General features: G+C 39.5%; 1 protein-coding gene across 7 annotated transcripts in view; it reads right to left on the reverse strand.

The window, feature by feature from the left end:
* Nucleotides 1-981: 981 nt before the first annotated feature.
* Nucleotides 982-13,297, reverse strand: part of THRAP3 (thyroid hormone receptor associated protein 3) — a 63,883-nt gene continuing 51,567 nt past the window's right edge. For 4 of the 7 annotated variants that reach the window (XM_075853278.1, XM_075853277.1, XM_075853280.1 and 1 more), the window contains 4 exons: nucleotides 7,448-7,626; nucleotides 5,297-5,498; nucleotides 3,633-3,776; nucleotides 982-1,715 (listed from right to left, as the gene is read on the reverse strand). In XM_075853278.1, coding sequence (XP_075709393.1) covers nucleotides 1,500-1,715; nucleotides 3,633-3,776; nucleotides 5,297-5,498; nucleotides 7,448-7,626 — 741 coding nt within the window. In that variant the 3' untranslated portion in view covers nucleotides 982-1,499. Of the gene's footprint in view, nucleotides 1,821-3,632; nucleotides 3,777-5,296; nucleotides 5,499-7,447; nucleotides 7,627-13,297 lie in introns of all 7 variants that reach the window. The other 3 variants (XM_075853282.1, XM_075853281.1, XM_075853283.1) reach the window with 3 other exon arrangements.

The following is a 13,297-nucleotide window of genomic DNA, read 5'->3' on the forward strand; positions in this document are numbered from 1 at the left end:
ACTGAACGTATTTCGGCCGGAAGACCCGGACCGAACACACTGCAGGGGGCCGGGCTCCTAGCATCATAGTGATGTACGATGCTAGGGGTCCCTGCCTCTGCGTGGAACTACTGTCCCGTACTGTAATCATGATTACAGTACGGGACAGTTGTCCGGCAGCGAGGCAGGGACTCCTAGCATCGTACATCACTATGATGCTAGGAGCCCGGCCCCCTGCACTGTGTTCGGTCCGGGTCTTCCGGCCGAAATACGTTCCGTACTTTACGGATGTAACATGGTCGTGTGAACCCAGCCTTACTCTGTTCTCTTCACCCTTTCTGTGCTTACACCAAGTTAAGATGAGGGATGCTGCATTCAACCCCTTTTACGTGTGCACCCAGTGTCTGTAGAATGCCTCTCAAACTTTCTTTTGCGGTGCATTGCCAAATTGAATATTAGGATTGATACTGTGACCTGATAAGGTCTTCTCTCTGCTAAATGGATGTTATGGTTGATTCATTGAACAAGTTCAAGAGGGGATTGGATGTCTTTCTTGAAAGATATAATATCACAAGTTAGGAGTACTAGATCACCTTTAGATGGGTTGTTGATCCAGGGATTTATTCTGAAAGCCATATTTGTAGTAAGGAAGGATTTGTTTCCCAGAAACATGTGGCAATTGGCAACTAACCTCATACAGTTTCTTTTGTCTGCTTTCCTGTGGCACACCACTGTAGGATCATAGGTTGGACTTGGAGGGACCTGTATTTTTCAACCATGCAGTCCAGCATTTTTTGAGGTTATAAATAAAATGCAAAAAAAAAATATAAAAATCTATCTATAGATGAGGTTTCGTTTATTGGTATATGTATTCTTCCAAGCCCACTGATCTCTTCTCTTTTTATAGTAAAATCATGCCTCTCAACATGTTATTAAGCAGGGGTGCACTGAAGAAAATGATGCATTTTTAAAATAAGTAAATAAAATGAAACGTATACTCAATTTGTGTACCCATTTACCATTTATTCAGCATGCCTTTTTCCTACCCAAGGAAATAAGCTTTGAAAGTTTTTCTAAAAAGAATACCACAGTTTTAGTAACTGGTATTACTATGTAATTTTAAAACAGGTACAGCTATTAAAAAAAAAATAATCAAACAATTCTGGAAAAAAAATAAATCAAAATATAACAAAAACAATAGAGAATCGCATCAGGGATCGCTTACTGAAGCTACACACAAAGTTAAGTTCTTTTTGTCTGATCAGATCAAATACACAAGTATGGTGGATGGCAGCAGTATGTCGATATCCAAGATGGTGGTAAACATCTAGCTATTATTTTTCATGAAAACATTTTTAGACATAAGTTTAGGGAAAAACAGAATTATAGAAGATAAAATATAAAACCAAAAAGATTTTTAATACAGAAGAATCTGTTTCAGTGGAAAAAGTGTCTTCGTTCCAGGACAAACAGTATCATAGGATAGGAAAGTCTCCGCACAAATAGGAAATTAAATCAGTCTAATCCAGTGACAAGCTGCTTTTCTCATCCTTATTTTCTGCTCCACTCTCGTCTTCCTCTATTTCTCCCTCCTCCCCGCTGAACTTGTCGTGAGACCACTTTGGGCTGGTGCCCGGTTTTCGAAACAAGAACCTCCCCCTTCCACGAGTGAAATTGGCGCGGCCTCTCCCGCGATTCACCCATTTTTCATCGTTTTCCCCTTCCCGGTCGTCGTGCTGCAGAGAGATGAGAATGGATCAGGACGGGGACTGGATACTGAAAGTCACTGTAATGAACGGACGTCTCCACAAACTGCACTGTCCTTTAGTTTACCACCGCACCTGAAAATGAACACGTTGCTATAAAATGGTAACCCATCCTTAACAAGGATTTTTCCTTCACAAACACATACACAAAACATTCTCTAGAACTATATCCCATGTGACTGGCAATTCATTACAATACTTCTATGCAACTTCATAAAAACAGTCAAAAAGAAAAAACAAAAACATTTAGACACTTAACCCCCTAATGACTGCCGATAAGCCTTTTCACAGCGGTCATTACTGGGCTTTATTCTGATGCAATAGACTTTTCACGGCACTGCATCAGAATAAATAAACAGAGCAGGGAGCCGTTAAATCTCCCTGCTCTCAGCAGCCAGAAATATCTGAGGGCTGGGGGCGTCCCTGCTCGAACAAGTGAGATTGATATCAGTATCGATCTCACCTGTTTAACCCCTGAGATGCGGTGCTCAATAGCGTGCACCGCATCTGAGTGGTTTTGGAGAGATGGAGGGAGCTCCCCCTCATCCCACCGGCACCCGGTGATAAGATCGCCGAGTGTCTGTGTCTCAGACGGCAGCCGGGGGGCCTAGTAAAGGCCCCCAGGTCTGCCTGTAGTAAATGCCTGCTAGATCATGCCAGAGGCATGTCCTAGCAGATGCCTGTCCGCTTTACACGGACAGGCATAATACACTGCAATACAAATACTATTACAAATACTATTGCAGTGTATTATAATAGCGATCGGAGCATCGCATAGTGAAGCCCACTAGTGGGACTAGTAAAAAAAAAAGTTGAATAGAGTTAATTAAAAAAAGTGACAAAAAAAATTAAAAATGAAAAACTCACTTTTTCCCCTTACAAACTGCTTTACTATTAAAAAAAACCACAATAAAGCAAAAAAGTTACACATATTTGGTATCGCCGCGACCTTAACGACCCCGACTATAAAGCGATTACATTATTTAACCCGCATGGTGAACGGCGTAAAAGATTAAATAAAAAACAATGGAAAAATTGCTGTTTCCTGTTAATCCGGACGTAAAAATTTTTTGGGGCTAAAAAGTGATCAAAAAGTCGCATCTACTCCAAAATAGTACCAATAAAAACTACAAGTCGTCCCGCAATAAAAAAAAGCCCTCATACAACTGTATCGGCGGAACAATAAAAATAAGTTACGGCTCTTCAAATATGGAGACACAAAAACAAATCATTTTGGAAAAAAAAAAAAAAAGTGTTTTTACTGGGTAAGTAGTAAAACATACAAAATCTATATAAATTTGGTATCGTTGCAATTGTAACAACCCACTGAATAACGATATTGTGTTATTTATACCACACGGGAAACGGCGTAGATTTAGGGCGCAAAAAAAGAGTGGCGAAATTTCAGGTTTTCTTTTACCCCCCCCCCCAAAAAAGTTAATGAATAAATTATATGTACCCCAAAATGGTGCTATTAAAAAGTACAACTTGTCCCGCAAAAAACAAGACCTCATACAGCTATGTCGACGCAAAAATAAAAAAAAAAGTTATAGCTCTTCGAATGCGACTATGGAATAACGTAAAAAATGGCTTGGTCATTAGGGCCCAGAATGCAAGGGAAGGGTTTAAAAAAAGTAAATACGGATTTCGGGAACTTATCTTGTTTTAACGGACACAAAATTTTTTTACAAATCTGTGTCAACTAAATAGATCCCCTCGTTGACAGTGTGGTAAATGTGCAGAGAATTCAATTACCATGTGCAAGTTAATGCAAAGAAATAGAAGGGACAAGGTTTCTCCCTGCAAACACTCACAAGCAGGCATGGAAATGTACCAAACAAAAAACACTACACTAATGGTCGTAGGGGAGGCTGGCGCAATACATACCAAGTAATACTTTTTGCTTTTAGGGGTATATTCTGGATCCCATTCTTCATCCCGATTGCGTTTCTGGAAGTCATTGTTGTTGTTATTGTTATTTACTGAAAAAGCACCCCTGTTCCATGGTCTTGTGCCTCTTGCTCTGTATTGCTGTTGAGACAGGTTTATAAGTTATAATTCAGGTTAACCCCTACCTGTCGCAGCCATTTTTGATCTTGGAATGTGGGAAAGACAAACTAAGCCATAACATTTATTTTTTCGTTGACATAGCCATATAAGGGCTTCTTTCTTGCGGGACGAGTTCTAGTTTTTAATGGCAGCATTCAATATACCATATAATGAACTTTAAAAAAAATATTTTGTGGGGTGGAATGGGAAAAAAAAACCGAAATTCAATTTCTTTGGTGGTTTCAGTTTACAGCGTTTACCCAGTGGTAAAAACAACACGTTTACTTTATCCTGTGGGTCAATATGAAAATGGATACAATATAAAGAAATAAAATATTCTGTGTTGCCATATTAGGAGACCCAAAACGGTTAAATTTGTCAATGGAGCTGTGCGAGTGCTCTAATCATGAGATCTTTGATCGCTCCTATTCAAAATAGAATACTACATTTTTGTAGTTTTGCGTAATAGGATAACAGACCAGTCCCTCTAATACGCTGCCCTTACGTAGGGCAGCATATTGAGGCGACCAATGCGCTTCAAATAAAGTTAATATTTTTTTCACAATCCTCTTAACTGTCTACAATACTTACTTTTTTTTATCCATGTAATTTAGCATTTATATCAAATAAGGTAATAGAACATCAAATTCTCCACATAGCCATTATTTTTTTTTGAAAATATAGAAATCTATTACTTTGTTTGTTTATCCATGACATACTTTGGTAGTATTAATTGTAAACACGTCGTTAAAGGGGTTCTCCGCTTTGGACAATCCCGACTTGTTAGAATGTTCCCTTGACAATAAGCTGATCACAAAGTGTCCCCCTGCTGGGACCCTCAGAGATCAGAGGTTATCTGTAGGGAAATCTGTCAGTGTTAAATTTCTCTGCAGCGCCTCCAAGTGGAAATTAAGTATTAGACAGTGTATTTATATCAATACGTTGTCTGCGTAATGTAGAACAGGTCCTCCAGAGCAAGAGACGCTCTATGTAGCCGCTCTCTACTCTAACCAAGAGGTGAGGATCGTCAACAGTGAACCCAATCTATTAAGTCAAAAGTCCAGAATAGTGTATACAAAAATGGATTTCTAAACTGGACAACTCCTTTAACTTGATCCACCTTGTACACTGGTCAGTTACCTATCTATTTATGGACACAAACTTTTCTAAAATAAACAGAATCTCCATCTTCTTGACTAAAAAGCTTTAGCAAATTGAACTAATATTAGTAAACTATATTAAAATAAAAAAGTTAGAATGTTTTATTCACTTAAGTGTATTCATTACTTGCATATATATAGCTCACGTCCACAGCCGCTGCTTCCAGGCAGAGAATGTAGAGGTGGCCGCGATGTGCGGCTCTCACAATTCTGTCCTTTGGGAGTTACGGAAATAGCCAAACAAGCGTATTGCAGCACTACGATGATGTTAAACTAGAATTTTGAATTACAAATCTAACAAAGCTTTAAAACTTTGCTACCCGGGACACAGGTGTAGCTTACAAAAGTTCCCCGAGCTCTTCCTCGGTCACTGGATCCTTGGTAATCCTTGTTTCCTAAACGTGCCTTTTCAAAGTTTGAGGAATTTTCCTCTTTGTCTTCATTCTCAGGGGGGAATTCGTCTGTTCCTGCGGCCCGCATAGAATGGGAGGAATGTGAAGAGGAGGAGGAGGATCGGGAACGCTCACGCACTTTCCTGTGCTTCCTATAGAACAGAAAATAAAAATAACCAAAAAAGAGAACAGTCATAAGATTTGCATAACCTTTAAAAAAGACACTAAAACCTTGAAGAAAAAAAACTACAAACATACCAAAAAAATGTCCCCTTTAGATAAGTCTGCAAGACTTTCAGCAAGCTGCAGAAACTAGCAGTTTTGCAGAAAATTTGCAGGCAAAGAGGGAGTTCCTTCTTCTCAGCCCACTCCATCTTTGTCTGGACACTAGCATCAGCAGTGTGCACGAGTATGACATCACTGCTGAAACCAGAAGTTTGAGAAGGGGGAGTGGGGCTTACTCCCCACTGACTATAATGGACATTTTTTTCAGCGTTTGTATGTAAAAATGGCAGGTGAATATTTTCCTGGCATTTTTACAAACTGATAAAAACACGACAAATGACCACAGCTTGAAATTTTTTATAATATATAAAAAAAGGGCGGCGTGAGCCCCTCCCCTGTCTAACCACTCAGATGCTATTGACTGTGGCGTTGCCCAGAATCTGAGTTGCAGGTGGGTGTCAGCTGTTTGAAACTGCAAGCACCTGCCGCAAATGGAACAGTTCAGCTCCTGAGCTCGCGCCATCTTGGGGTAGCACCTATATGTGTGTGAGATGTCGCTAAGGGATTAAGGTTAAGTGCTCTTTTAACCAAAATATCTTAGCGTTTTTTTTTTGGAAACCGTTGAACCAGTGCTTCAGCGCAAATAGACAGAAATTGCGAAGCGTTCAATTATACACAGCAGATACTTGGTTGACCTTATAGTTCTAGTGTAGAATTCATCACACATCCAATACCATCTATATTAGCATTTTGTTTAGATGCTCAATACCATTTAACAGTCACAAAAACATGTGTCTAGCTGACGAAATGTTATATTCAAACAAGAGGATTGTACTTAGACAATCCAAAGGATCTACTCCCATTAACGGGGCAATTATTCCTAGATTTACCAGGAGAATTGATCATCAATCTTTATTCATATACATTACGAGAATTATAACTAAACCTTATCTGGGACACAAAAAAGGGAGTTCAAAATGAATCCATTAACTCTTATTTTGAAAATATGAATATTATATTTTTAATCTGCTGAATAGCAGATATAGCTTCTAGAGGAGAGGAGAAATGTTTACTTATGTTTGTGGAATTAAAGTTAGTACTCCAATTGGGAGGAATAACAGTCCATTTCAATGGGGAGAGTTAGTCACTATATAATCAAGATATGGGAGAATATATACTAATAGCTGTCTGTTCGTTTGAGTGCAGCTGGAGGCATTCCTCCTAGAAGAATTCAGACACCATTTACGCTAAATTATCGAAGGTAATGGATACTTTCAATATAGAAAAATGGAGGCATTCCGCCCAGTATTTCAGCAGACTATCTAGAGTGTCTAAAGTGTTAGAGGCATTCCTCTTGAATTTATGAACATTGAGACATGTCCTACGGTTTGTGACACACTCAGTATTAGAGATATTCCTCTCAGAATCAGCAAACACACTGAGACATTTGTCCTACAGTTTATCACACACTCTGTATTAGAGATATTCCTCTCCGAATGAACACAAGAAGGCATTCCTCCCAAAAGGCTGCACATTCAGTCTCTCCCTCTATTGTCGCTAAACCATGATGTTGTTGGTATTGTATTGGTATTATAAGGGCTATTCCGGACCAGGATTGTATATTAAAATAACAAATAAGTCCCTAAATCAGCCTCCCTACATGTTTCACCACATACAGCCCCGTCATCAGGGGAGAATGGCTCTTCTAATGGCGTCCGCATGAGGTCTGGCATCTCCTTAAATAACTTCCCCTTTAAATGGGGGACAATCAGTGAGTCCGATAGCCAGAAGTAACAGGCTTCCTAATTGGTCTGCAGCGAAAGGAGTAAATACCGGACGGTATAAAGAATTTTTTTTAGAAACAGACTTCACATACTTGTGCTTTTTGGAGGACTTTCTGGGCTTCTCTTGTTTCTCAGGTGACCTCTCCCTGGAACGGCTTGAATCTCTGGAATCCCCAGAGTCACGGGAATGGTCACGCTTGTCCTTATGTTTTTTGCGGCGCTCAATGTCCTGCCGCAGATCTGACGGCTCCTCCCTGTATTTTCCCTCTCCCTAGAGTAACAGGAAAAACTTGTGTTTGGTTTCTTTTTTCGGTTAGCCAGTTTTGTAGCATTACGAAGGATAAATAAATATTATGATTCACATTACTAAATACTAAACATTTGCTATCAATACCCTTACATATGAATTACGGAGAAAAAAAACCCCAAAAAAAACCAAACACGTTAACCATTTGCAAATGGTTAACAATTTAATTAATTGAATACATTTAATTGAATAATTTAACATTGTTAAAATGAACAGAACTGTGGCCAGAATGCACGCTTGTTGACTATCTCCCAGCAAACATGCATTTTCATTTATAAGGGAAATATCTGGCCGAACAAACGGAAATTAAAAACAAATATGCAGACATAATTTAACACTTACAAAAAAGATTTGTATGCATTTTTTTCTATCAAGAAAGGATCCTTAATGACCGCCCGCTCTCAGTCTACAGCGACGTGGCTAATAAGTGCTTCAGCCAGTACTCCAGGTACTCCTGACTACGGCCAGGGTTGGAGAACCCTCCAATCCTGGCTGTTCAATCCTTTGAACGCTGCATGCCGTGATAGCTGCCTGATCAAAGGGGACTCCTCCCTAGCGATCGGGTGCCAAGCTTCCTGGTGTCCGAAACTGGGGAACCTCTCGGCAGTTAGCCCTAAAAAGGACACCAGTGCTGTCTGATCAGTAAGCGTTGTCCTAACTGCAAGCCTACGCCATAGGGACACAGATCATAATGCACACAGGAGTATGAAACAAAGTTGTAAAATAATAATCTCTTCATAAAATGTAAAAAGAAAATATCAGCAAAAAAATTACAGAATTTTTTTTTAAGGGTTCGTTCACATCTGTCGCAGATCCAGCAGGGATTACCGGATACTGAATATGCTGCGCTATTGTGTCCGGTAAAATCATGGACACCACAACAAAGCTGACATGCAACGGAAACGTTGGTTCCGTTATTCCCTTGTTCTGCTCCTCAGACTGAGCAGAACGAAATAGCCCGATGCAGGTGTGAACCCAGCCTTATTGTGCATGCACTACAAAAAAACAATACACATTAGGTAACCACTAGAGATGAGCGGAATCAATTCTACACAAATTAAATTAGTTGCTAATTTTACAGATGAACAGTACACAAGAAGTGCACATGATCTTGGGCGACAGCTTGGTGGGCTTCCCCATAACGCAGCCATCCCTCTAGCACTGCCAAATCAAGGGTTACAGTCATAAGAGTCATAGCCACTATAAACAGCCCAACCAGAGGTAGACTTAAGATAGATAAGAGTCAGTCACTGTGTTAGTTGGGCAGGGACAGGCAGCCATTGCTGTGAAGAGTGATGAAGTTATACGATTCTTACATTAAATTTGTGAGTCACCATTCACAAAACTACTTTAATATTTATCCTGGTGCCGATAGCGTGCCTCTGCCTTCTGAAACAGACGTCAAGCATTTTTACTGCGCCGTTATACTTCAGTCTGTGTCCACTGACAAAGCATTGCTTCTTCACTTTCCAAGACAAATCAAGCACACTGACATGTAGTCGTGGTGGAGAATATATATATTTTTTCTTTAAAATAACACCAAACCTGTGCTAAGTCCCAACAAAAAATAAATAAAAAAAGGGATCATTTTTGGAGCCATTGCTTTTTCAAATACATGTGTATATCACCGCTATTAAGGGATAATTTTTGGGCCATTTGTAGCGTAATTTTAAAAAAGCTGTTTGTTACCACTGGATACCATCAGTTCATCCACAGCAATTTATGTTGCGGTCACTTTGACATTACTAATGCGGTCATGGAAGTAAAGAGCTCAATAAAGGCTGGATATAGTCCTAGAAGACCTCAGCGTGTCATACACGACTTTTCAGGGCAAATCGGGAAACTTTGTATTCCCAACTATACACAATATTATATATTTATTATTGAAGCCTGAAAAAGGTCCTAAGGTTGGACAAACGTTGCATCCTGTTTGAAATAAAATCACCTTTATTTGCCGTACCAGAGTGCCGGATTTCTTTCTATATACATTTACAATCCTTGGATCAGGATTACCTGCCGGGCACCCATATCCATTTTGGAATTTATCTTTGAGTGCTGTATATATATATATATATATATATATATATATATATATATATATATATATATATATATATTTATTTTTTTTACACACACGAAAATGGAAGGCAGGGTAGGAGCAGCACAGTGGCAAAACAAACTAAATTGGCTGGTGCTATGCTTCAAATAATGGAGTGACTTCTCCCCATATGATGTGTAAAGAAAATAGAGCACGGAAGCAGCAAAAAAATAAAAATAAATAAATAATAAAAAAAAAAAAATTTACATTTATTCACCCAGCAAATTTTACTTTTCACTTCCTCAATGGAAGCATTTTCAAGCAATTTGTGAAAACAACATACAAGAGAGAGAACATAGCTCAATTAACAAGTGCTATATATATTGGCAATTCTACAAATCATGCAAAAAGTCGCAATGTGTAACGGACGTAACTTCAACACTATCAAAGACCTGATCAGCCGCACAGTCGTATTCAGGTAAGTGTGTCTTTATTTAGGGCAGACTACCAATACAAATAATCTAAATGGATATATAAATACAAAGATTATATCCAAGTCATGGATAGTGTGTTCTGCTGTAATAGCGCAAAGGACAAAGGGATCTTGAATCATCCCATATAATATTTAGAGCAATGAATAAATCGTGAACAGATATCCCAAGGCAAGGGAATATCTGTTCACGATTTATTCATTGCTCTAAATAGGTTAAGTCAGTCACCAGTGTTGTGCATTGTCATAGCAACCAGATAACACGTGTAGGCCTTACCCAATGGACAGCTAGGGCTTGGGCATGCGCAAATCAGCACTTGAGACACCGAGAATCTCGTAGTCGACACATGGTATATTTTGTTCAGGAAATCTTCGCTTGTTTGGATTGGCGAGTGCCAGCTGTTTTGAATTTGAATATTGATACCTAATTAATGTATTACACTGATTTATATGCACATTTGATACAACATGATTTAATAGTTTCTTAAACCTTATGTCAAGATTTGACTCAAACACATTTGTATTGTATTTTGATACACTTACACATTGCGACTTTTTGCATGATTTGTGTAATTGCCAATATATATAGCACTTGTTAATTGAGCTATGTTCTCTCTCTATATATACTTGTGTGTTTTCACAAATTGCTTGAAAATGCTTCCATTGAGGAAGTGAAACGTTGCATTTGCTGGGTGAAGCACGCAGCAAAGAATCCCAGGTCCAAGGGAGACATCAATATGCAATCAAAGAAAGGAACTGCAGCACTCAAGATAATCCAAAGAAGTGTGCTGGCAAGTGTTTTTATGCTTGGTGAATAAATCAAATACTCCTCTTTGGGTTATCTTGAGTGCTGCAGTTTCTTTCTTCGATTATACATGTATATATACACACACATATATATATATATATATATATATATATATACATATATATATACACATACATATACACAGGGTGGGCCATTTATATGGATACACTTAAATAAAATGGGAATGGTTGGTGATATTAACTTCCTGTTTGTGGCACATTAGTATATGGGAGGGGGAAACCTTTCAAGCTGGTTGTGGACCATGGCGGCCATTTTGAAGTCGGCCATTTTGTATCCAACTTTAGACAAGAAAAACAATGGTGTGCTTGGTTTTAACGTTACTTTATTCTTTCATGAGTTATTTACAAGCTTCCCTTTGTTTACAGCCATTGACATGTCGCAGGTTAACACGTGAGGCGCGGATAGAAATTGTGTTGATGTCTGGTGAACGCAGTACCCGGGTCATAGCAGCAGATTTCAATGCAAGACACCCTACGAGACCACCCATCTCCCATGCTACAGTTTGCAAACTGCTTGCCAAGTTTCGCGAAACTGGTTCAGTGTTGGATTTGCCCAAATGTGGACGCATGAAAACGGTCACTAATGAAGAAACATCAGTGGCTGTCCTAGCTTCATTCAGCAAGAGCCCACAGCGTAGCACTCGCCCCATGTCACTGTAGAGTGGCATCAGTCGAACATCCCTTCGGCGGATATTAGCTACTCACAAATGGCACTCTTACAAACTCCAGCTGCTGCAGCATCTCAACGAGGATGACCCAGATCGGCGCACTGAATTTGCAGAATGGGCAAAACAAAAATTGGAACAGGACCCTCAGTTTACACAGAACATTTTGTTCAGTGATGAGGCAAACTTTTATGTGAATGGTGAAGTTAACAAACAAAACCACCGCTATTGGTCTGACACTAACCCACATTGGATAGATCCCTCCAAGACTGTTGGAACACAAAAATTGATGCTATGGTGTGGTATATGGGGTACAAAGATAGTGGGGCCATTCTTCATCAATGGAAACCTCAAGGCCACGGGATATCTGAAATTGCTACATGATGATGTGTTTCCCTCTTTATGCACTGAAACTGGAACGTTCCCCGAGTTTTTCCAGCAAGATGGTGCACCACCACATTATGGGTGTCAGGTCCGAGCATTCCTAGATGAACAGTTTCCTGGAAAGTGGATTGGTCGTCGTGGGCAAGTTGAATGGCCCCCTAGGTCTCCCGATCTGACTCCCTTAGACTTTTATCTTTGGGGTCATCTGAAGGTAATTGTCTATGCTGTGAAGATACGAGATGTGGAGCAACTGAAACTACGGATACTGGAAGCCTGTGCTAGCATTTCTTCTGTGGTGTTGCTATCAGTGTGTGAAGAGTGGGAGAAGAGGGATGAATTGAAATTTTATAAGTGGTCAGAAACGTGTAAATAACTCATGAAAGAATAAAGTAACGTTAAAGCCAAGCACACCATTGTTTTTCTTGTGAAATTCTCGATAAGTTTGATGTGTCATATGACCCTCTTCCCATTGAAAAAACTAAAGTTGGATACAAAATGGCCGACTTCAAAATGGCCGCCATGGTCAACACCCAGCTTGAAAAGTCTCCCCCCTCCCATATACTAATGTGCCACAAACAGGAAGTTAATATCACCAACCATTCCCATTTTATTTAGGTGTATCCATATAAATGGCCCACCCTGTGTGTGTGTACACACACACACACACACACACAATTATTTGGACAGTGACACAAGCTTTGGCATTTTAGCAGTTTACCGAAACATATTGAATATACAGTAATATAATCAATATGGGCTTAAAGAGGCTCTGTCACCACATTATAAGTGCCGTATCTCCTACATAAGGAGATCAGCGCTGTAATGTAGGTGACAACAGTGCTTTTTATTTAAAAAAAACTATCTATTTTCACTACTTTATTAGATTTTAGATTTATGCTAATGTGCCTTAATGCCCAAGTGGGCGTGTTTTTACTTCAGACCAAGTGGGCGTTGTACAGAGGAGTGTATGACGCTGACCAATCAGCGTCATACACTTCTTTCCATTCATTTAGGCAGCGCATAGGGATCCTTTCAGATCGCTATACGCTCTCTTATACGAACACATTAACAATACTGAAGTGTTTAGACAGTGAATAGACATTCCATGGGATGTCTATTCACAATCTCTGCACTTTGTTACCGTTTCTGTGGTAGTTACAGCAGAGCAAGTGTAATCTCGTTGTAACCCGCTGGCCATAGAGAAGATACATTTTAGACAAACTTTCCGAT

This window comes from Rhinoderma darwinii, chromosome 2 (genome assembly GCF_050947455.1).
Source record: "Rhinoderma darwinii isolate aRhiDar2 chromosome 2, aRhiDar2.hap1, whole genome shotgun sequence".
Classification (NCBI taxonomy): Eukaryota; Metazoa; Chordata; class Amphibia; order Anura; family Rhinodermatidae; genus Rhinoderma; species Rhinoderma darwinii.